Source organism: Notothenia coriiceps, unplaced genomic scaffold (genome assembly GCF_000735185.1).
Source record: "Notothenia coriiceps isolate Sejong01 unplaced genomic scaffold, NC01 NC01_scaffold00031504, whole genome shotgun sequence".
Classification (NCBI taxonomy): Eukaryota; Metazoa; Chordata; class Actinopteri; order Perciformes; family Nototheniidae; genus Notothenia; species Notothenia coriiceps.
The window spans coordinates 456,606-479,966 of record NW_011364205.1 but is presented as its reverse complement, the minus strand read 5'-3'; the positions used below and the strand labels follow the sequence as shown (position 1 = coordinate 479,966).

Genomic DNA, 23,361 nt, shown 5'->3' with positions numbered 1-23,361 from the left:
TCATAGGAAAACATTAACACAATAAATACGAACAAACAAGGTATGAATAATGATTAACAGAGTTTGTAACCCTCTCTATTTGAAAAACCAAAAGGCTTGTTTGTCAAGATCGTGAGCTTCCAATGGTCTGAAACAATACTGTATGTTGGTTGGAATAGGCCTGATTAATTGCCTCTTGAGTTTAGGTGCATTAGGAAGCTTATCTTTTAGGAAAGCTACTTTTCTCCATGATGAAATTATACAATGCAAAATGTGCTTCTTGAATCAGAAAAGCAATTCCAGTTGGAAGCTCTTATTTCAACATGTATAGCAGCGTCATTTGTGACTGGTGTACTTCACCATTTTCTTTCCATTCTCTGGGAGCAGTGGGCCACCAAAAGATACAAATACACGTATTAAAAGGATATTTTTCCGCCAGTTCTGCCACCTTCCCCACCAGGTCAATGGTGGTGTAGTCATCTTTGTTGATGCGCAGAAACTCCAGCATCTTATCCACGATGACTGTGACATTCTGGGCATTGGTGATCCGAAAGAGTAACTCCAGAGTCTACAAGAGAACAGAACGAGAACTATAATGCTGCAAGCCCACCATACTAAGACACCTAAATCTAGACTCCAGCAGTATCTGCCTCACCTCACGCTTGATGATGAGGTCGGGGTGATCGAGACACTCGATGATGGTCATCTGATGCTGCAGGGCCAGTTTGGGATCCTGCTGGACCACGTAGGTGAGGGCCTTCAAGCCTACAGAAGCAATTCATAAAGCAGTTACTACAGTGTACATCTGAGATCCTGATTGTTGGAGAAAAACATCATTTTAATCTTACCGAGATATTTGAGGTTAATCTTCGATGACAGAACAAAGTTGCCAATGCACTTTGCAGCTTTTTCCAAAAGTTCCGATTTGGGATGAATTGTGTAAATACATTTTACACACTCAAATAATATTGCTGTAAATATAAACAGATTTCAACAAGTCATTACTGAAATTATTTCACACAACCAAATGTATCAAAGCAGCATTTTAAATGTCACATACCATAGGTGATGTTATGATTAATCTCTGCTCTTCGTAAGGACTCGTCGAGGACTTCATACATGATCTCACTTGTACTGTCAAAAATAATGACGGACTCAAAACATGTACTTGCAAGCATTTGAGCACAAAAACATCAAAGCGTTACCCGCAGATTCCTGGGGAGAAAATAATGAATATTTACCTCTGGTCATTCTTCCCAAGTAAGCACAGTATTCTGAGGAGCTGAATTTGCAGCCATGGAGCAGGAACACTGTGATAGTTGAAATCCATGGGCAGTTTTCCTCCCACCACTTGCTTCAGTATGGTGACAAAACTTGTCGTCAGGTCCTTATAACCTTCTGGATTCTCCTGTAAGAAAAATAAAAAACCAGTGATGAAACTGGATCAGTAAATCAAAACAGAAAGTCCAGAGTCTAGAAAAATGTATTACCTCGATCAGCTGTAAGTAGATGTGTAGTGAAGCCGTCATGACGCCGGGGTCCTTGTCACACAGAGCTTTGCGAAACTTGTTGTGGATGTGTTGAACTTGATTCGGTGCTATTAGGTAGAATTTATACAGTGCCAGGACTGCTTTTCTTCGAATGATTTCCCTTCAAAAAGGTTAGAAGAAACCCTTACTATCAAAAGATTTAGGCAGATTTTTCACGTTGTAGTTGAACACATATTGGTATATAGATAGCATTTCTTACTTTGGGTGGTTTAGTTTCTCCTCCACCAGAGGAAGGATTGCAGGAATCATATCTTTGGGAAACATCTGGCTGACAACAGTTAGAGCCATGCACACCTCAATGAGGTTTGTGCTCTGAAGATCCTGGAAACACAACATACATCAACACCTAGTGGCAACACAGCAGATCACAAAATGCTGTAATACCAAACACCTACCTTTAATACAGTGTTCACAAGAAGAAGAAGCAGCTCATGACTTTCATTCAGGAACAAAGACACAGCGAGATAACCTACAAGTCAGACGCATGGAATTATTCTTCTGCCTAAAGCACTATAGGAAGAAGCAATGGACTATGGTCAAAAAAAGGTTTAAAAGTGATACTTATTTAACTTAAAAAAGATGCTATTCATGAGATGTAGTCAGTATTGCAAAAACACGAATGAGTGATAATGTCAAAAGAACATACCGACTCTTTTCTCCAGAGCGGTGCCTTGTTGAGCCAGTTTGATGGCATGAATATAGCTGAATGAAGCCTCATAGCCGAGCATTTCACAGTAGATCGCTCTCACCATGAGCTCCTTCATCTGCCTCTGAATCAGATTATGACACAAGGAAGAAGTGAACAAAAACATCTATCATTTTAGACATCAATGGACCTATTTCAATTATTTGTGACCAAATCAAATTGGAAAAAGAGGAGATTTGTACCATGGATGTGTTGGGGGAGGAAACCTGTTCTTTGATGGATGTTAGCTCACGTTGAATCAGTTTTTCCTCCTCCTGTAAAAGGAGTAACACAATTATTATCACATACAGAGAAAATGCTTGTTTATGTTGATAAGACCATCAAAATGACATACTTCAGCTGATGAACTACATATCAGAATCTCAAAAGTATTAAACAACTTTTGTGGTGACGTTATTAAGTGAGATATTATTTGGTGATGTTATCTCTGACATAGTCTGATCTGTATTTAAAAAATATTTTAAAATAAAGTTGTTATTAAATCAACCAAAACAAATACAAAAAACGTTTTCTTGGCCTAGTATGTTATGCTGGTGTACAATGAAAGACAAGTTCTAGTGACTTAAGCGATAGACAATGCTTCAAAGTGAACATTAGTTATTATGTCTAGTTAATAACATTGACTGTGTAACTCATTCCTGATTGGTGCGTTCAGGTGTGTGTGGGAAACTACAAAACCAAGGACTTTAGAATAAGAACAGCAGCAACACTTTTTAATAACGTTCATATTTTCCTTCAGGATTCACCTTTCTGCAACCCAGTGTGTGAATGCAAAGCATAGTTGCAGCTGACTCTTAACACACTTAAAATATCTGGGTTTATAACAAGCACGTGAACGTACCAGCAATAACAAGTTTTAAAAATAGTCCCAGCTCTGATTTCACCTGTGGTAGCACGTGATAATAACAACAACAGAAAGGTTGTCTATAAATCACTCCAACACGTAAGGAATATAATAGAAACAGGATATAAAAGCCATTCAGTAAGTAGATTAAAACACAAATGCCTCTTTTTTTAGTTAGCCCTAAGCTAACGTTAGAGCACATGATCAACAACACACATCTAATTTCTCCTAAGCTCCAGTTTTTGGGGAAAGACTCACATGTTTGGAGGTCAGCTCGGTGACCCCTCTGATGAGGTTTCCTAGCTTCGAGCTGGAGGACAGTTTATTGGATCCAGGCTGGGAGTCTAGAGACAGCAGACCCGGCAGAGCTGTCAGGGTTTTCTCCACAACATCGCTCATTTTGTCACCGAGAACAGGGTCCTGGAAGCAGTTTTGTTTCTTTCTTAATACACTTATTTAATCATCTATCCATCTCAGTAAGAGTTTCGTAAACAGAGTCAGGGAAAATCTATTGTTAAACAGTTAAAAATATCATAAGAGGTAAAATGCTAGCTTGCAAGTCGGCCATTGTTTTGAATCAGCAGACTGGCCAAGGCTGGTTGGCGATGTCACTTCCGTTTGTGTTTAGGGAACTTTATGTAAACCTTCAAGGGAGACACAACAGGGAATTGGTCAACTCTTTAACTAATAGATATTAACATGACGTTTCCCGTTCGATTACTTACATTACATAAGTTACCTTACCCATTAAATTGTTTGTTTAAATGTGCAAATGATGAATGCTAATTTGCATGGATTTCCAGAAAAGAGATCTGAACAGGAGGGATTTTTTGGATATCTCTTTTTATTACTTCGTAAATAATCCTGTCACCAGCAATAACCTTTAAAAAAGCATAGACTCAAATTAAAAAAAGACACCTTAATGTGTATTTTTGTTCTTATTGTCTGAAAGATGACATTTTATGGAAGCAAAATAGAACAACAACTCTAAATTAACCAGTGCATTAAACAGAAACAGTGGCTGAAAAGTTAAAATAGATCAGTAGAATAAACTAAAAGAATACAATAAGGTAGAGAACAATAAATACAAAGGGATAATATTCAAAACTCAGTTTATTATGTTTTGTAATACTTTAATAAACAGTCCCTTTATTAACTGTACACTTAACTACAATAAAATAATTACATTAAATATGAAATTACAGCCATTGGACAACTGCATGAGAACATTCTATGAATTTAAACATGTTTTTATATATTAGTATTTAAATATCTAGAGGGCGACCAAAGGTTCAGGGTGTTTGCACTAAATGTGCACATAGAGCAGGAAATAACAGAAGGATGAGAGGTAAACCTTTTAAAATCATAAGGAAGGGAAATCATCAGCATGTATTTTAGGTTACCTGTAAACATGTGCTTTGTTTTAGAATAATATCGGCAGGTGAGATGCTGTCAAGGCTTCTTGGGCGCACTGGGTGTGGAATTAGATATATTTCCATCATAAATAAATCACAATTCTTTACTTTTGTTCACAATATTATAGGCCAATGCTCCTTCATGTCAAATTCTATTCATAACTTATATTGATTTATTTTTACAAGCCAATCTAAACATCCTCACTTCTAATACTCCCATCGCGATACATTTTTGGTCTCAAAACATTTCATAAAAACCCTCAGTGCTTTTCCTACAGATGCGTTTTGTTCCTAGCATCCCATTTTCTTCTACAGACTACATTCCTCCATTATTTATTGTGTGCAAAAAACAAATTATTAAATAAGTAATGTCCTTTATGTGGGCACATACAATACATCACTTTATTGTGTCACTTCTACCTTAGACTGACGCTAGTCACTACCAATGATATTTTCTGTAATATACATTTTTCATCTTGAGTTTTAAGTACGTCTGTGCAATTTTCTTTTGAAACATACCGTAGAAGCGCGTGCCATTTGGATACATTTTCTCTCTGAAATATGTAAATCTACCGTGGCCATGAGACTGGAGTATATACAATGCTATTAATATGCCCTATGTACAACCAAAACTGAGTCTCTATCTCTGTGATTGTAATCTAGCAAACAGAAACGTTGACGTTTCTCAGTAGGTCTGTCTACCGTTTATTCCTCTTCATCCTCAAGCCCAGATCTGGAAAAATCAACAGAACACAATCAGAATCCTCCCCAGAAATGTCACTACACATTGCAAAGCTGTCGGATCAGATGATATTAATAACGGACGTCTCATACCCGAAGAGTGTGGTCCCAGGAACCTGTGCAGAAGGACGTCCCATCCGGGGAAACACGCAGCGTACTGACGCGGTTCTCATGTCCGAACAGAATAGAGACCCGTGTTCCTTTGAGAACATCCCAAACATTTATGGTGTAGTCGTTATAGCCAGCGAACAGTAGCCGCCCTGAAAGAGTAAAGAATAAACATTAATCATTTTAACTCTAATAAACAAAATAAATCATTCTAAGCTGTTTGGTCGATGTTATGAAAGATATGGCACATAAAAGAAGAACTAAATTATATTTAACAATAAGAAACACGGTTCAAAGTAGAAAACCAACAAAATAATGTAAAAAATTGAATTAATTATTATGAAGATGCCATTTATAGAAGTTACCACACTTAGCTCTTACTGAATATCTAATCTTATATAATATCACCAAACCAGTGTTTATATCTTACCACTGAGAGAGAAATCCACACTGGAGACCCCAAATATGATGCTGTCTTTGGAATAAATCGCCACTTCTCTGTCTGCCCTTAAGTCATACAGGCGGCACTGAAACAAAGGTCAATGTTTTAATGTTAATAAGATCACTTCAAATGTTTTAAAGTGCACTTTGTGTGGTAAATATCTTATACTTACTGTAGCATCATCTGAGCCAGATGCAAATGCATCCCCACTGGGATAGTATCTATTCAAAAAGAAACAGACACTTAAGACTAAATACTTCTGTTTTTATAAGATTTCAATTTAAATGACTTTTAGCGACTCCCAGTGGTGGTATGAATAATAATACTGCGTCTTAGAATGAATTAGCTAAAGCATACAATTTAAACCTAGATTGAAAAATGTTTTCTACAAACAAAAACATTGTATATCAGAGCAACTAAAAATACGTTATAAAAAATAGCTTTTTACACCTAAAAAGTACCTACCGCACACTATTTATGTCTGATTCATGAGTTTCAAAGGACTGAATGCACTGTCCTGAGCGCATGTCCCACACATTGGCTTTCTTATCACAGCCCTGCAACAACAGAAAATAAAGCAGAATATGACCAACTATTTAAAATAATTCAGAAAAGTTGAAATAGTAAGTAGCTATAAAGGGTTTTCTCACCCCTGAAACAAACGTGTTTCCAGTCTCGGAGGGGGCCAGGTCCAGACAGAGCACGTCTGCTGCGTGTCCATGGAAACTCTGCAACAGCTGACCACTCTCAACATCCCACAATGCACATGTCCCGTCCCCGCTGGACGTCAGGATCTTTAACATAAGCAGAAAATGAGGAGGAAGGAAACTGGTTACTCTGAAGATCAGTAAAAGTCTATGTGGGCTAGCAAAGTGCTATAAATGGATTGTCTTTGTCGTGTTAAACATCATGTGACCAGGACATAAAACCAGGAGCTGCTGTGAATTATTAACTAAGTGGGGGAGCTTCTTCCACTGGAATAGTGAAGGCAGTGATTTCTGATTAATTATGAGAGAAATAGGAAGGAAGAAAAGCAGCTGACATTTTAATTATCTTTCCAACTGATATTTCTATAAACATTTTAATTACTAGATGTGTTTTTGTGTTTGATGGATATTCTCACCTGCATGTCGGAGTTGGTGAAGCTGCAGGCTGACAGGTAGTTTGTGTGCATGGCCACCGACTTCTTCTTAGCAGCCAAGTTCTCATTCTTGTCCAGAGACAGAGGATACACTGAGCATTTATTATCCAGGCCCCTGCAAAAAGAAGATAACCCCATTCAAAAACAAAGGGAATCCAGACAGATGATAGTCACATTTGGATCATCACGTGTACAAAGGCACTCACCCACATGCTACAGCACAGCCGGAGGGGGCGTAGGCACAGGCCATCACCCAGGTGCAGGGCATTGTCACAGCATGCTCCTAATAAATATCAAAAGACACAGCTGCATGAGTCGCGCCGGGACAGGCAGATGAATCAGATCAATTCAATCTAATTACAGCAAAACAGGAAGCTTTGGTTACACATTATTGTTGTTATAGTTTTTCCAGAAGCAAAAATGTAACATTAAATATAATTTACTATCACTATTACAGTACATTCCAGTTTTTAATGAATTTATAATTAACTTTATTTTCAAAGCTATTTATTTACACACACATATTCGTTAATATGTGCCTGTTGTCTTTTCAGATTTGCAGTTACTGGACAAAGTCACGTTAAATTAAATGATTCTGTTGTTACATATATTTGTTAATAAAAAGAAAACATCTTTAATAAAGTAATCTAACTTTTTAAATCCCTCTTACGTCAAACTCCTCACAAAATCCATAACCTCTGATAAGGTGTCGCTAATTTAGAGTAAATAATAGTGTATTATAATGCTTAAGAGCTTTATGATATTTGCTACAACATGCTAATATTCCTATATTTACTGCATGCATACATTGTCATGAAGTTTTCTTCTTTGTATGTCATATTTTACTTCCAAAGTTTTGTTGCATAATCTTTTTTTAAATAAATAGATCAGAAAATGAAAAACAGTGGTTGACTTTGTGAAAATTATTTTCTTAAAAACCTCAACATTTTACTAAAAGGGTTCTGTAATAAAATATAGGTATGTTGAAAAATAGACATTACCTTATTGGTGGTGAAAGCATCCCAAACGATCACTTTCCCATCCTGCAAAGAGATTAGAACAAGATTGATATAAAACAAATGTACTGTAGGCCACATGCAATTCTAAGCCAGCTCTCAAACAAACTATTAGATATTGAAAATATGGACTAATCACTAAAGCATAAAAGTCAGCAGGAGCTTAAAGAGTGTTAGAGAGTGTGTTACCTGAGAGGAGCTCACGATCCTCCTCTTGTCCTTACACCAGTCCATACACAGGACTTTGTTTCCATGGCCCTTCAGAGTCCTCCGGGTCTTCATCACAAACTGACCCAGCCCATCCACCTTCTCTGCCACCTGATGTACTGTAACACACACACACACACACACACACACACACACACACACACACACACACACACACACACACACACACACACACACACACACAATGTACAGTACATTAAACATTGTTTACATCCTGGATTAATTTGTCCAGAAGCAAGAAGGATTAGGCCAACCATCAAGAGAGCAATATTTTCATCTTTGCATAATCATGTCCTCAAATAGCTCATGTGAGCATCTCATGAAGCAATAACAAGAGACTGTTTCTGTGATTATTTCCTACAGCTTATTTTCCATTATGGCAAGCTGAGACATGATTGGTCAAAAAGCACAACATAGCAGTGGGCTGTGAAATGGGGAAGCAAACAAACAGCCTTCTCAGGTCCCCTGTCAAATATCTCAGGTACCGTCAAGCGTCAAGCCTACCAGGTCAATAACAATCAGACACATTAACGCCTCTGTCAAAGTGGGCGTAAACAAATCCATATAGAACATATTTGTGTCTAATAATGAATGTTGTTCTGTGATTCGTCCCGTCACACTGAGCGCAGCGGAGACTCGAGGCCTCTCCATTTTCAGCACTCACGCTCGACATCGTGCAGCTTCGCTCTCTCCTCCTCCAGCTTCGACTTCAGCGTCTCCGACTCCGTTTTCAGATGCACGAGAGTCTCGTTCAGCTGTACCTCCTGTGTCGCCATTTCAGGGATGAGAGGGGATCTCATATATTTCCTTTGTGCAGGCAGCGATCGGCAGCGAAAAGGCTTAAAGCAGAGCTAACAGCTGATGCTGCTGTCATGACGTCACAGGGAGAAGATGCTCCTCCGGTTTCCAGATGGAGGAGGAAGAGGAGGAGGAGGGTCCTGCATCCTGGTGATGCTGTTGCTGCATCCTCAGCAGCTCCACTACTCTGCCGCTGAATAATGCATTTAAATAGTTCCGACATGGAAAACCCAATACTGTTTGTTGCTGATTCAAAAATCACAGCAGCAGATAAATAAGGCAAATATGTTTATGGAATCAATTATGCAGCAAACATGTTTTCATATTAAATAGATGTAACAAGAAATGTATCTTTAAAAATATATTATGTTATATACTCTTGTTTTAGTTAATTATTTAAAATCTTCCAACATGGAAAACTGAATACTGTTTGTCAGTGATGCAAAAACAAAGCAGCAGATACACTCCAGGTTTTTAACATATAAAAACATTTATTTTTAATGGAAACATTTATTCAACATGTTTTAATAGCTGTTACACGAATCTTTAAAGAAATAGATTAACATTTTATGAAATCCTCTGTTTTGAATTAATTATTTAAATACTGTTTTATTGTTTCCACTTCCTTTTACACTTTAACAGCGCCTGAAAGCGCTGAGGTCATGTCCTTAGTTGGATCATATGTCAGTATGAGACTTCCTATATATTTCAATTTGGCTACTTTGGCTAACCTCATCAGAAAGACTTTAAGCAGCATTTAAACCTTTATGTTGGGAAAAGTATTATTAAAGGCTGCTTTTTCTAGATGTATTGAGCTGAATTCAGGTAACAGTGAAGTAACATAGAGACAAGTACAAATCTTAACACTGAAGGAGATAAAACCAGGGAATGGCTGGGGGTTTTATTGAGAGAAGATTGAAACACCGAATCAATTAAAAAAAACAAGAGTTGCTGGTTCATTTTCTGCAGGTTTCAGTTAATATGAGAATATATGGTTGCAGTTCGAACTAAATAAATGCTTGAAAATATAAGAATCTATAGAAAATATATTTCCTTATGGAGGTGATGTATTGCGAGACATGACTTCTATTACACCTATATACTGTTTATTTAAAGTGTTTACATATTTATATATACAATGACATACACAGCCATAGGTTCCTGCACTATGAATCAGTCATGAGGAGTGAAAGGTCAGGATCTGTGTCAGATCCTGGAGAGGAAGCCCAGGTGGAGGCTGCTGGGGACCTGCAGCAGCTCCAGGGCCTGCGCGGACGGGCAGAAAGGAAACGTGACCTGGAAACGATAATCTGAGTCCAGCATCAGCTGCGTGGACCCGTCACGATCTTGTAGTAACGACTGCAACAAGGAGCAGATAAGCATATTTAGTGAAGTACAAGTATGGCAAGTCTTAGAAGACATTACAATCTATTTCACATTTGAAAAACTTGCTAAATTGAAAATCACCAAATCAAGCTCACCTGAACTTTTCGGACAAATGACGACGTCACTCTTTTCTCAAAATCATCAATGGGGGTGTAGGAGTTCAGAATCTTGACAATCTGCACATTTGAATGAGAGTATTGTTTCAGTGTGAAGCTGGGTGTTGTTATATAACAGAAATACTGCAGGTGCGAAAATGAATGAAGTACCTGAACGGGGTTCAGTTCAGTGCATGTGCCGGTGATCTCCTTGGCGTCCTCGTCGGTGGACTTGTTGACCTGCAGCAGCCAGGCGGCCTGAGACAACGGCCTCAAAGTGTCCATCGCATTCGAGCTCTGCAGCTCCTTCTCCTTCAGCCATTCCTCCAGGTAACTGATGTTACACCTACACAAACAGAGAAGCTATGAAATAATATATTTTTTGTATTTTCTTTTAGGCATTTAATGGCTTTATTAGTACCGCGAAAGATAGACAGGCTGCTGGTTGAATTGAAACCTATATCAGTATTAGTACAAGGGACATCCTTCTACGCCAGGTGAGCTACTTGGCACCCACTATAACTATTTTGTATCAATACTATTTTATTATCAAAAAACAACCACACACCTGATTTGCATCCCCTTCCTGCAGGAGCACATGTCTTTGCGCAGCATGATGCTGTTGAGGGTGGTCGCTCCCACTTGGTAGAACATTTGTTTGACAGCCTGTTTGATGAGGCGCTGCTCCATGCCGTGCTGGCTCATGGTGGATTGGAAGACACTGAGCTGCTGAACGATGGAGGAGATGGTGTGTGTCTCTGAGTCTTCATAGATGCTGTTTGAACGCTTTCTAAAACCCGTCGGCTTCATGCTGGAAATCCCTTGTAGACTCTCGTGCTCCAACATACCAGGAACTATCAGGAGAAAGTAAAGCAGCACACTTAAGGTTGAATACGGTTCAAATGTGATAATGAGGAACTGATGAGGAAATACCAATTGCAGGAGAGAGGGTCTTCTCCATGATTGAGATGAACTGATGGTAGATTTGAATGGCCAGGTCGCTGAGAATCTGTCTGTGTTCAGACAAATCAAAGTTCAGCAGGCAGTGTTTGTTCTGGCGAGGAGTATTTTGTTTTAGGAACTCCTTTTTTTAAAAACAGAAAGAAAAAAAGAGAAAGTGAAAATATAATTTCTACTGTACAAGACTTTGTTAACAGATAAAACAACAACAAAAACAACAACAACAGTGTAACCAGCGTGAGTTCAGTGAAGACAGACCTCCTCCCCGCTGTACTGCTTCAGACAGTTGAGCAGCTGATACGTGTTGGAGAGCCAAAAGGACAGCAACTCAAAGTCTTTGAGGTGACTCTGAAATGAAAAATTGTCCTTTCATTAATTTTCAGCAGCCAAACAAATGATTTCTTTCTAAATGTGTAGCTGTTTATCCTTTGCACATTATCAATATCACAAAATGAATTAATAATACTAAATTAAACAACTGCATACAATCAGGCTAACTAATCTTAGATAGGATTATTAATAACAGCATTTGGATCATAATCATTATTAGTTTAGCAAATCCACAGTCAAGATAAAGGCTAATGACATGAAACTCAATCTCACCATGATGACTTTTTTGACAGCACCGATGACTCCATTCATGAGAGTCTTGAGTTTGACTTCATCGTTGAGGTAGTCGGTGTGGCGCACGCACATGAAGAGGATGTAAGCCGGCAGCCCGGGGATCATGTTGACCACCACACCTTTGGGCTTCAGATCTATGAGTAGAATGTATCAAGTTTGCTGTAGTTCAAATGTATTCCTGCTCTATTAGCATTAGTAGGGCAGACAAAGTCACGAAATGAATGTAGAATAATGCAGAGGACGAATACCCAGAATGATGTTTTGAATGAGTCTGGATTCATCCTCTCTCTTGTACTCCAACATGCCGAGGAAGTCTTTAGGGATTGCAGGCGCAGACGTTTGCTTTGCTGTGACAACCATAACAGAGATGAATATGGAGGAGGTGAATTAATTGTATGAAACGTTAGCACAAGCCACAATGCTACTACCTCTCTGTGATGTTTCAAGGCTTTTCATTTGCTTCTGTAGCTTCTTTATTAATCTGTCTTTCTGGTCGAGCTGCTCCTCAAAGTCCTGAAAAGAAAAGCAGGATGTGTTTAAAGTGTTTCTTTCATACAAGACATTCGGACACTTGCATTGTATCACACACACCATATTGTCAGCGGTTAACTGTGAAGTCTCCTGTCTCAGTTTGCTCTTGGCCTCGCTCTCCATCTGCAGCTGTCTCTTCAAGTGATCGTTCTCGTCTCCCAGCTCCTCCACTCTGCCTTCGAGCTCCCTCTTCAACTCCTCCAGCTCTTCACTTTTCTCCTCAAAGTGCCTAACGAGCAACAAAATCAGGCCGACTCAGAAATTACCATCACTTCTATAATCAAGAAACCGACATTGGTTTCTTGGTTATATTCCAAAGACGACCATCCCTTGTTTGACTGTTTCTATACACCGATTGAATGTATATGTATAGATGTGTATGTATGGTCACATGTATGTGTGTATGTGTATTGAATGTATGTTGATATGTATGCATATGTACATGTGTAGACATTTGCTATTTCAAACAACCCCTGTGTACTTTTTCGTTTTTATTTTACTTTGACTAATTTTGTTTGCTATTTCATTTGTCACTTTCGGGTCTCTAAAAATATATGATTTGAAAAACTGTACTTGTACTATAATGTGACGCCAAATAAATAAAGAATAATAAAAAATAAACCGACATCAATCCAAGTATCTTACCTCCGTTGTGAGCTCTCTTCTTGAATCTTCTTTTGAAGCACGTTTGTGATCTCCTCAGTTTTGTCTTTCAGAGTACATCAAAAAAACATTAACAAAAGAACAAGGAATGTGCAAAAGAGCTTCAAAGTGAAACGGATGTACCTGTTAGTTCTCTGCTCTGCTCCTCTACATGGGCCTCCAAATCTTGTTTTTGTCTCTGAAGCTCTAAAGCCTGAACTTTCAGCTCCGGGATAATCTGTGGATCACGTTAAATAAGAGAAAAAGCACAAATGACAGCATGTTCCGAACCCCATCTATACCAAGAAAGTAAATGTGGCCAAGAAGTTAATTACGCACTGAGTTCTCGCTGCTGAGCCTGGACACTTCTTGGCGAATGTTCTCGTTGACATTACTTTTCTCCTGGAACAGGTTTTGCAACTTGCTGTTCTCATTTTCAAGGTGGTCCACTTTCAATTTAAAGCCTTCCACTTGGGTCTCATAGCCCTCCTTCTGCTCCCTCTGGTGGTTTTCCAGGATTCTGCCACAAAAGGTGAAACCATGTCAAACAGGATCAAAGGTAAACAAGTTTATCAAACAGGCACAAAACTGTTTATACAGACATAAAGTGAGAGGATTGCTACAGTCGTCAGTCAATATAGACCTGGTCGCTTTCTGTAGACCATCAAAGGCTGCCAGCAAATCTTCAACTTCACAGTTCTTCTCAGAGTCGTCTGGAGTTAGCCTTCAGAGAAATAATGTGTGAGATTAAAATCCTAAATGAGCTATGGAACAACTGTGTGAAATAAAAACCTCAAATATTTGGATTACCCCAAAAGACCGCTCTCTTCAACGACACCACCAAGAAGTTGTCTCGTGATATCGTTCATTTTAGCTGCAAAGAGATATTCAGGGATCATCATCAGTTTGTAGTTATGTGTAATACTGTAGGTATTATTTTCATAACTGAAGGTATGTACCTCTGGCATGTTCTGACTGCTCTCTCATCTTCCGGTCCATGTTATTTCTCTGGTTCTGCAGGTTGTTGAGATCCTTCCGTAGCTCGGGAATGATTTTGACATGTTTGGTGAGTTGGATGACCTGCTCCTGTAGTTCAGCGTTCACCTGGTCCCCCTCCTCGATCTTTCTCTGCAGGCTGACTCTCTCCTCTTTCAATCTCTTAATCCCCTCTTTCAGAGTTTCCACCTCCTTCTCGTTGTCAATCCTCTGGATCTCAATGTTGTTCTCTGCAATTCTGCTAACAATCAACTCATCACCCAACGTATTCAATGTAACCACAGAGCCACAATGTGCTTTTGCTAAACAAATATTTGATCAGTGCTGTAGAAAAGATGCATTCATGACTCACTTTCTAAACCTTGCTTCATGTTCCTTCTCTTCCTGAAGATTCGTCTTCATATGGTCAAAGCTCTCTGTTAGAGTGTTGAACTAGTTACAAATGTGGTACGAACTACAATAAGGATAGCATGTATAAGAATCATGACCCCTTTTACCTTTGGCTTCTTTGGAAGAAGCGTCAAACTTTTTCTCCAAGTTCTGCTTTTCAAGTTTGAGTGCATCTATTTCCTTCTGAAGCTGTGTTGTTATCTGCTGATAGAATACAACTGCTTTAAAAGGGCTCCTGAAGTACACTTCATAACCAAACTAAATGCTGCAAATACACCAACTACTGTATTCGATTTCAAGCATCAACTTCATGACTAACCTGGCTAGCATCTTCTTTCACTTTCTTCTCTCTGGCCTCCAAAGACACTTTCTGGTTGGTTGATTTTTCCAGTTGCGCCTCCAGACCCTGCAGCCTGTCCACGGTGTGAGAGTGGGAGTTGGCCAAGCTGGAGAGTCTTTCCATCAGTCCACGGTTCTCTTTGTTCTGTACGTAGACAATTAGTTAGATATATCCTCGTCAGAAAAAGCCACATCTGATAATGATAATAACCTTGGAAGCATCTCTACCTGCTCTTCAATCTTCTTCCTGAGCTGCTGCACCCTGAAGGAGAGCTGGACGTTGATCACCAGCCGACGCATGGTCTGAAAACGCCGCCGTGCCAGCCATGCTCGGGCATACTTCTGTAAAATCAGGGCTTTCTGCTCCTCCACCATCTGAGGAGAGAGTTAGCAGAGCATGAATCCCATGTGGTTACACTTGGTAATGTCACCATATCAAATAAATAAATAATCAACCTCTCTCTGACCTTTTTGTAGAGTTTACGGGCAATCCGGCCTCGTGTGAAGGACTGGATGGTGACGGTGGCCACACGGACTAAATTGAAGATCTGTCTCATGCGGTAACCTCTCCAGCACCTCTGGATCACCAGCGCTGCCCAGCCCTGCTTCAGAGCCGCAGCAGTCACTGTTTTACTGCAAAAACAAGTGGACGTTCATGTCATAAACCTGACTTACACGACAGGAAGGCATGCAGGAAGAAATAACTGTAGCCCTCTAACCGGATTGTCTTTGTTCCCCGGATGTACTGTTGCAGGATGATGGCCGCCTCTCTCATGCGCAGGAACTTCCTCCTCTTGCTCCACCCGCGGACATGTTTCTGCAGGGTCACACAGGCTCCTCTCAGCCGGTCCAGACGCAGCTTCTCCAGATAAGCTACCTGACCAGCCCGGAAGAAGATCTTTGTCCGACCAAACTTGTACTGGTTGGAGTCCTAGAGATCAAACCACAACAGCTATAAACAAACAAGCAGTGCCCAATATTGCATGAGAACGACGCATTTAAATTAAAAGTTTGTTTAATGTGGGATGGATCAGTTTGTTTGTGTTATACTGTGACTTATAATATAAACAAGATATGAACAAGCTAAGCAACAGAGGCAGCGATAGACCAGCATCCCCTGTGGTCTGCATGGTATAATAACTGTTTTTTCACAATGGATTCTGCTGGCAAGGGGAGTTGATTATATAACGGTGGCAGTTTCCCGTTTGCTCCCTCCCGTTGATAGCATTACATTGTTTCTGTCAGGGTTGAGTGAAGCAGGCAGGACCCAAATGCAGATTTCAAAGAAAAATACCTTTATCCCAAGGCCAAAATGTCAAAGACAGAACTCTACCCAGTGAACACAGTCCAACAACAACAAGGAACTCACAAAGACTAACAGAAAACACAGAACCTAAATGCACACAGGACTAATCAAACAACACCAGGTGAACACAATCAGGTAATCAGGTAGGAGGGAAAACAGACAGAAAGCAACAGGCAAGACAGGGGGTGAACACTTTTCAAAATAAAACAGGAAACCAAAGACAGAAAAAGACAAGACAAAACGCAACACAGACAGATCGTGACAGTTTTACTTCCTTGCCGATACTCTTGCCTGTTCCTCTTGACTATGCATAAGTACCTCATACCGCCCCACTTCAAATAAAGCAAAAAAGAACACTTAAAAAGAGGCGTCTAACCTGAATCAACCTCTGCAGCACGTTCTTGCAGGTCTGTTTCTTGTCACTGAGGTCTCCTTCCTGATGTGACATTAGGATACTGTATCGGCTGTAGAACTCAATGTATGTCCACCTGCAGACAAAAAACATGTTTGCCTTTAAAAACATGAGCATTTGGACATATTTCTGGGAGTCTCATATAATTGAGAGTCACCTGGAGGGATAGCTCTGTGCACTAATACGAATAGTTTCCAGGACTCCACAGGCTCGCAGCTGCTGCACCACCCTCCTGGAGTCATATCTGGAAAAACAAGCAAACACACGCTTACACCTCAGACACAAACATGCACAACGATTTAGGAGAACACACAGTGGATGGTGTCAAACACAGTTTAACCAGCACTCACTCAAATGGGAGCTTTTCGTCATTGGGCTTAATGCAGCGCACATAATGAGGGGTGGTAGCATTCAGTGTTTCCATCAGTAAAGAGAGGGAGCTGCAGAACTATAACAAGGAGAGAAAGGAAACAATGACCTTGGTAAATACAGAATATTATGGAAACTTCACCGAGGGAGTTTAATCTCCAGTGAGCAGCAACAGTAGGTAAACATGTTCACCTTATCTCCCACTGAGGCTCTCTGCTGTTTATTGGCTGGTTTCACTCCGGGTCTGGCGGGCCTCACTTTGACAACTTTAGTGGTCACAGGTTTTTGCTTCTCCTCTTGGAAAAAGTTGGCCACAAAAGGAAACTGAACGAAGTAGAAATGCGATACCATTAGAAAAAGAAAGCTGCATTGGTTGGCAATCATGACACAGATGACAAGCTAAAATAAAAAAGGGCCTTTGATTACCTCACTGACTCTCAAAATGTCAACCAGTTCCTCATAGAGAGTGTCTCTGTTCTTTTCTAGAAAGCCTCTGCATTGATATTCCACCTGTTAATGTTCAAACACAGAGATACAAATCAATCAGGAATCCAAGAGGCTTATTAATGTATAACAGAAGAAGTAACTTTGTTGCTAAATCATGTGTGAAACGGGTTCCTAAGGATTATTGGGCTGGACCTTGTCAGCAAAGTGTTGAATCACAAACGCCTCATTTGATAACCTGGGCTTCTCAAACAGAGGGTTTGCATCGAGATATTTGAAGAGCTTTTGCAGCCAGCTTCGATCCGTGCCCTGAGGAAACTGTGGAATCAAATGAAATATGTCAAGGATGCAGAACAAAACAAACATTAATAGTTAAAGTTCTCATCACATCCATTCAATTACCAAACATTCTTCATCAAGCAAATCCAGGATCCCCATCTTTGCTTCAATCAGGTCAATGACCGGCTGGTTGTCATAGAAATCTATCAACGTCCATGGGATGTCCTCTTTCATGTACTCCTCTTGCTCCAGCTTGAACACGTGCTGATTGAAATGAATAAAGACAAGAGAATGACCCTCTGAGTGGATAAAGGTTTGTATGCAGTGTTTTGCAATGATTTGGGACGAGTGTGAAGTTTACCAAGTTAAACTGCTGCTGAAGCTTCTCATTTGCATAGTTGATACAAAACTGTTCAAAGCTGTTGGTGTCAAATGTTTCAAACCTGAGGGCAGAGAAAAATCAAAAATAGCAACTAAAGTGACCTGAATCATCAAGCAGCTGAAAAAAAAAGTGATGTATCTGAAGTACCCATAAATGTCCAGAACACCAATGAAAGCGTGTTGCTTTCCTGGAACCTGCAGTGCTGTGTTTATCTTGTTGATGATGCAGTCAAACAGGTGAGCATAGATCTGCTTGGCTAGGGCATCTCTGGCGTTTACTGCCCGCTCTCTGGGCACCGGCTTCACCACCGTCTCCGCCACCAGAACAATCCTCCGGTGGCACAGCCAGCGAGCCAAACACTCTGCACTCACACCCAGCAACTCACAGAAGACTGCCAGGTGTGGATCGCTGGGCTGGAAGATATGGAAACCATATTTTAAGATCTCACCTCATAAACAAAATGCATAGCTGAAGAAGTTGGGACTCACTGGAACTGATGATTTTCCATCTCCAGAGTTTTTGATTTCCAAATTCCCCAAATGCAGAACTGCTGCCAACACTTTGAACACATCTGACTGAAAGTCCTCCATCAATCCTGGAGACGGAGAGAGAGAGAGCAAGGTTACATTAAGCCACACTTAAAGCCAGTTACAGTCTGACAGATTACGTGTTTTTTTTTACCCAGGAGTGAGAAGGTCCGCCGAGTCTCCTCCATGTCTTTCCCATCATTCACACCTTCAATAGTGATCTCACCGCCCATGCAGGTGTACGCAAACTCCTCTGCACTCACTGATTACAGGAATATATGATCATATCATCATACAATCTTATAATACAGTTATACAATGAAAATGTGTAAGATTGGACTGTAGAATAAACCCTCAGGACAGACACTCACACAGTTTTAGATTCTTGAACTCAGGCAGGTGAGCACAGGAACACATCTGGTAGAAGATGTGATAGTTTCGCTCGTTGTCTGCCTGAATAACAAAGGTATTATTGTTATGGATCAGATATATACTATAAAGAATGTGCTAACAACATCTTTCATCTTATACACTACCTGAAAAACGACTCTGGATTTCTCTAAGAGATAGGTCCTCATGTTCGCTCCAATGATCCGATACCGCTTGTCAAAGCCGATCTCTGTGTATTTCCCAAAACGGCTGCTGTTGTCATTCCTGGTGGTCTTTGCATTTCCTATTGCCTGAGAGAAAATCCCCTCAGGTCATCATTTCTCTTTTGAAGTTCTCACAAGGATATCAATTATCTTAAATCTAGCTCACCATAAGTTGTCTTAAAAAGTAATTGAGTGCTACATATACGTTTTTCGTTGTCAGAGTACTGAAACATTGCCCATTTATCAACCTTTCCCAACTTAATAAGCTATTGTTAGCTCTGTTCAAATACAAAATAAATAATGCCATTTTTTAAAGCACTGTGAGCTGTACTTTTAGTATAAAAAGTTCTGTACATATAAAGTCATTACTATTGTTTATTGGAGATTTTACTAAAACATACCTCTGTTATCGGATTGGATGCCAGAACTTTGTCTTCAACTCGAGTCTGACTTCCAGATTTGCTTACAACAGCAAAGTACCTCATAGCGTACCGAGCAGACACTGTTTTCCCGGCTCCAGATTCACCACTGACGATGATGGACTGGTTCTTATGGTTTCTGATAATAAAAAAACATATATACAACTATAACTAGACTGTATATCCTACTTTATGATCAAACCAGCTTTTATTTACCTGGCCATCTGTTTGTATGCTTCCTCTGCCACTGCAAATATGTGAGGGTCCATGTCTCCCATGTTCTGGCCTGAGTAGGCATGAATGATTGCATCTCCATAGATATGAAGCTGTTTGTAAGGATTTACAGCTACCAGTATAATACCTGAAAATGAGGAAACAGTAAACTGAGCCAGGATCACACACACTGTAGTGCTTATATAAAGTGTGCCAGTGAAAGGAGACAGTACCACAGTAGGTGTAGATGATTTTGGACTCCACAAAGCGCACTTTAAGGTTGTGCAGGACTGCAGGTTCATGCAGGTAGCTGAGAGCCGTGAGGTCGTTCTCCCCCACCAAGATGTCCGGGTTGCGAAGAGGAGGGAGTTGTGGTTTTGCCGGGTCAACAGGGTAGTGGTTCTCCTGTACAGAGATTATGTAAAGTCAGCTGTCACTTCCCACCATCATAAATCCATTGCAGTTGCATGTGTATGTTTTATTAGTCACGTTTTACTTACAGTGCCATCTTCAAGAAGCAAGTCAAGAACATTATCTCCAAGATGAAAGTCTTTCAGAATCTCAGCTGATCTCCACACATGACCTGCGTCTGGTATCCACACTCTGTTGTACTGGAAAGTTTTAAAAGTTACAATTTAAAAATATATTAATGTTTACAATAGTTGTTAAAACAAATAACACTGTAAATGTAATGATGTACTTCTCATTCATACATTCAGTACAGTTTTATTAACAAGTAATAAAGATTCAGGTGACATTTAAAAAGTTAAGTAAAACAGTTATATGACAATATAAATCCAGCTTCCTCATAGTTATATCTCTGCAACCTGCCAGAGCCCTGAGAAAGTTTCCATATGTTTTTGTGAAACTACATTAAGGTATTATTTTCTCTATAGTATCACAGACATGTAACTTTTCTCTTACCTCGGTGTAGAGTTCCAACAGAGCCATGTTTAATCTTTATTGTCTTAGCCTCTTTTGTCAGTATATTTAATTATCAGCTGTTGTATCATTGTGCTTTCCAGGTTACCAACGAACTCTCTCCCTCCCCCTCACAAGTTCACAACTATGCGAGAATCACCAGAGTCAAGAGAGATATATTTACTTAGCTTACCCGGTTGTAACTTTCAAAATAATGGCCAAAATATCTCATTTGAAATTTAGTATAAATTGTATTTCACTATTAAGGCATACTTTGTTTTAAATGGCAAAAAAATGTATGGCTGTCTGACAGGTTCAATTGTATGTAGGCTATGTGGGGCTAAACTGATCTGTAAAAATGTGTTTGGAAGACACATTTGAGGAGTTACAAGGAGAAGAAATTAATATGTTATACATTTATATTTAACACTTTTTTCATTACTCTTTTATTTTTCTGTAAAATAATGGATACCCTCATCTATTTGGACCTCTGAAAGTAGACATTGCTTCCTTTTGAGACGTAAAAAGTGAACATTATTGAGGCTGCGATAACATTAATAATCTCAAAGTGACAAACCTGATGCTTTTATTTTTGAAGGCCTCGTCCCTCCTGCTGCAGTTGTTTCTCTTCCTGTTTGACAGTCGCTCACCTGCTGCGGACTTTGACTGAAGACTCCGCCCGCTCGTCTTGTGACAGCGGCTGACAGAGTGGGAGTGTTCCTTCAAGGATTCTGACAACAATAGAAACCGGATGCTGATCCTCTGTCAGCTCACCATGAGGATGCACTTCAGCCACTGCTTGACCACAAGGACTTGAGCAAAGAATGGAAAATATGACATGGTTATGATACGAGTTTTACAATATAACTGCACTTGTTGAGGAAACAGTGGGAATGCCAGGGTTGTAACTTCTACAAGGAAACACATTCCTGGTGTGCACAGTCTGAAGCTTTTAAAAGATGGATTAATCAGTTACGAACTTTTAGGTATTCACAAACACAGAGCAATGATGAACAAGGAAAAAATGACATGCTCTTGCTGCATGTACGGTCCAGATATCACTTTAGACTGGGAGAAAAGAGTTACACTACACTGCATATACATTTTCTAGATCCTACATCCCCAAACAGTTTCCTCTAAAAAGTGGATTCAAGCTTCATTTGACAAATAGATGAGGATTAGAGTGTGCATACAGTATTTACCATTGTAGGCCTATACCTGATAACACGACTGATCATTACAACAGTGAGTGTGCTAGTGTCAACAAAGACAATACTTAAACATCATTTAAATATTCTAAAAACTCAATGTGGGACTCCCTGTTGTTTCTTGAACTTCGAACAAACCCCACTGAGCTTGAGAAACCAGATCCAAAGCAACTTCTGAAGTAGTGAAACTCTTTGTGTTGTTCTGTTAAGCCCTTCAAAACAATCTTTCTGAAAAGCCAGCCATTGATGTTACAGACAATATTGAGAACTGTAAAATACACATTTTATATTAGTCGTTACAGTAATATATGAAGTTACAGAAATAAAACAGAATCTCATCTTCAGACATTTTAACATTTAAATCCAATGCACAATACAATTTTAACTTCATGGTTATTTTTTTTTTTTTAAAGATTTGTCCATCAAAACAGTCCTAGCATACATTCATCTATCCCAACAAACTTGCATGTTTTATAATTTCTCAAATGTCCTTACTTATATCTTATATTAGGAACATTGTGAATACCTGTTTTAGCAATAGATGACCTTAAAAACACTTTTCTTGCAGATTCATTCAGTTCTGAGTCTTTGGCTGTGCAGTGCTGAAAAGCTATAACATAGATGCATGTAAACAAAGTCGTCTAATTCTGCAGCAGCTCTGCAGTAATCAGTGACATTACAACGTGTAGAGACTTTGGTGTTTCTCCTCTCGTAAACACAATTCAGTCTCAGAGGTTTCTGGTCTAGATGCGGGCGAGGAAGCCCAGATTGAGGCTGGCGGGGATCTGGATGGTCTCCAGAGCAACAGAGGAGGGAGTGAAGGGGAGGGAGACGGAGAAGATCTTTTTGGTGTCCATCATCAAAGTGGACGACTCGTCTCTGTCTTTCAAAAGGTTCTAAAATGTGAAAAAGCAGATTATAAAAAGCCTTACTTAACATATGAAATATTGTACAAGTCTATCTAAACTGAAAGTATGATTTAGGAGCCACATCATGAATGTTAGGAACAGGACCTGTAAAATCCCATTTGTTATTTCTTGTAATTGTAAAAGTAATTTCTTTCTGATTGTTTTGTAAAAAGCAAACAAACAAATGAACAAGACAAACATGTCGCTGATGACGATGACCTAATATTTTATTTATAAGGAAAATGTATGCTAGAGGGCGTAGGACCAGAAACGAGTTTTTAAGCTTCTTCTTGCCCCTGTTGAACATGACAGAGACTATTTGAGAATGTATTTATGTATTTTTTAATTACAATTATTATTATGAGTGAAAAAAAAGAATATATATATATATTATTATTGCTGTATGTTTGGTTTCTGACATGTTCAATAAATTTAAAAAAAAAAAAAAA

At 39.4% G+C, this 23,361-nt stretch overlaps 3 protein-coding genes and 1 long non-coding RNA gene across 5 annotated transcripts in view; all 4 read right to left on the bottom strand.

The window, feature by feature from the left end:
• Positions 1–3,643, bottom strand: part of ap4e1 (adaptor related protein complex 4 subunit epsilon 1) — a 13,214-nt gene extending 9,571 nt beyond the window's left edge. The window contains exons 1-11 of the mRNA XM_010788078.1: positions 3,338–3,643; positions 2,418–2,489; positions 2,176–2,299; positions 1,925–1,998; positions 1,729–1,850; positions 1,470–1,629; positions 1,221–1,387; positions 1,040–1,113; positions 828–950; positions 635–744; positions 408–547 (exon numbers count right to left, since the gene is read on the bottom strand). Of these exons, the coding sequence (XP_010786380.1) occupies positions 408–547; positions 635–744; positions 828–950; positions 1,040–1,113; positions 1,221–1,387; positions 1,470–1,629; positions 1,729–1,850; positions 1,925–1,998; positions 2,176–2,299; positions 2,418–2,489; positions 3,338–3,478 (1,307 nt within the window). The 5' untranslated portion in view covers positions 3,479–3,643. The remainder of the gene's footprint in view (positions 1–407; positions 548–634; positions 745–827; positions 951–1,039; positions 1,114–1,220; positions 1,388–1,469; positions 1,630–1,728; positions 1,851–1,924; positions 1,999–2,175; positions 2,300–2,417; positions 2,490–3,337) is intronic.
• Positions 3,644–4,602: 959 nt separating this feature from the next.
• Positions 4,603–9,084, bottom strand: gnb5a (guanine nucleotide binding protein (G protein), beta 5a). The gene is made up of 11 exons (XM_010788068.1): positions 8,835–9,084; positions 8,132–8,268; positions 7,928–7,969; positions 7,133–7,209; positions 6,909–7,041; positions 6,436–6,579; positions 6,251–6,342; positions 5,958–6,006; positions 5,774–5,870; positions 5,329–5,495; positions 4,603–5,227 (listed from the first exon to the last, which is right to left on the bottom strand). The coding sequence occupies exons 1-11, from the start codon at positions 8,968–8,970 to the stop codon at positions 5,216–5,218; spliced, it is 1,086 nt and encodes a 361-aa protein (XP_010786370.1). The 5' UTR covers positions 8,971–9,084; the 3' UTR covers positions 4,603–5,215.
• A 421-nt stretch (positions 9,085–9,505) lies between these two features.
• On the bottom strand, positions 9,506–20,916 carry myo5c (myosin VC). 2 transcript variants are annotated; one of them, XM_010788065.1, is made up of 40 exons: positions 20,800–20,916; positions 20,376–20,486; positions 20,109–20,280; positions 19,879–20,023; positions 19,645–19,801; positions 19,187–19,330; positions 19,022–19,103; positions 18,805–18,912; positions 18,612–18,718; positions 18,271–18,536; positions 18,103–18,184; positions 17,865–18,005; positions 17,658–17,780; positions 17,445–17,528; positions 17,211–17,342; positions 17,000–17,097; positions 16,807–16,893; positions 16,614–16,725; positions 15,651–15,862; positions 15,399–15,564; positions 15,160–15,306; positions 14,912–15,076; positions 14,700–14,796; positions 14,555–14,618; positions 14,166–14,443; positions 14,017–14,080; positions 13,850–13,930; positions 13,546–13,726; positions 13,351–13,444; positions 13,210–13,273; positions 12,625–12,793; positions 12,462–12,546; positions 12,282–12,380; positions 12,013–12,167; positions 11,668–11,757; positions 11,383–11,533; positions 11,018–11,303; positions 10,621–10,795; positions 10,450–10,530; positions 9,506–10,327 (listed from the first exon to the last, which is right to left on the bottom strand). In XM_010788065.1, the coding sequence occupies exons 1-40, from the start codon at positions 20,824–20,826 to the stop codon at positions 10,175–10,177; spliced, it is 5,235 nt and encodes a 1,744-aa protein (XP_010786367.1). In that variant the 5' UTR covers positions 20,827–20,916; the 3' UTR covers positions 9,506–10,174. The 2 variants fall into 2 exon arrangements, with proteins under 2 accessions (XP_010786367.1, XP_010786368.1); XM_010788066.1 differs by having other exon boundaries at positions 14,166–14,440.
• A 1,498-nt stretch (positions 20,917–22,414) lies between these two features.
• The window catches only part of LOC104960107 (uncharacterized), a 1,300-nt gene continuing 353 nt past the window's right edge, over positions 22,415–23,361 (bottom strand). The window contains exon 2 of the long non-coding RNA XR_799952.1: positions 22,415–22,900. This is a non-coding gene — a long non-coding RNA (uncharacterized lncRNA). The remainder of the gene's footprint in view (positions 22,901–23,361) is intronic.

What these genes read in the sequence shown, in the direction of transcription:
- gnb5a (XM_010788068.1), bottom strand. Translation starts at nt 8,970, where the DNA reads ATGAGATCCCCTCTCATCCCTGAAATGGCGACACAGGAGGTACAGCTG. An exon ending in GAAGCTGCACGATGTCGAGC is followed by an intron (nt 8,269 to 8,834) that starts GTGAGTGCTGAA and finishes TGTGTGTTACAG; the next exon opens with TACATCAGGTGGCAGAGAAG. An exon ending in TGTGGATTTCTCTCTCAGTG is followed by an intron (nt 5,496 to 5,773) that starts GTAAGATATAAA and finishes TTACTCTTTCAG; the next exon opens with GGCGGCTACTGTTCGCTGGC.
- myo5c (XM_010788065.1), bottom strand. Translation starts at nt 20,826, where the DNA reads ATGGCTCTGTTGGAACTCTACACCGAG. An exon ending in GGCTCAGCAGCGAGAACTCA is followed by an intron (nt 13,445 to 13,545) that starts GTGCGTAATTAA and finishes CGTGATCCACAG; the next exon opens with ATTATCCCGGAGCTGAAAGT. An exon ending in CCTTGAAACATCACAGAGAG is followed by an intron (nt 12,381 to 12,461) that starts GTAGTAGCATTG and finishes TGGTTGTCACAG; the next exon opens with CAAAGCAAACGTCTGCGCCT.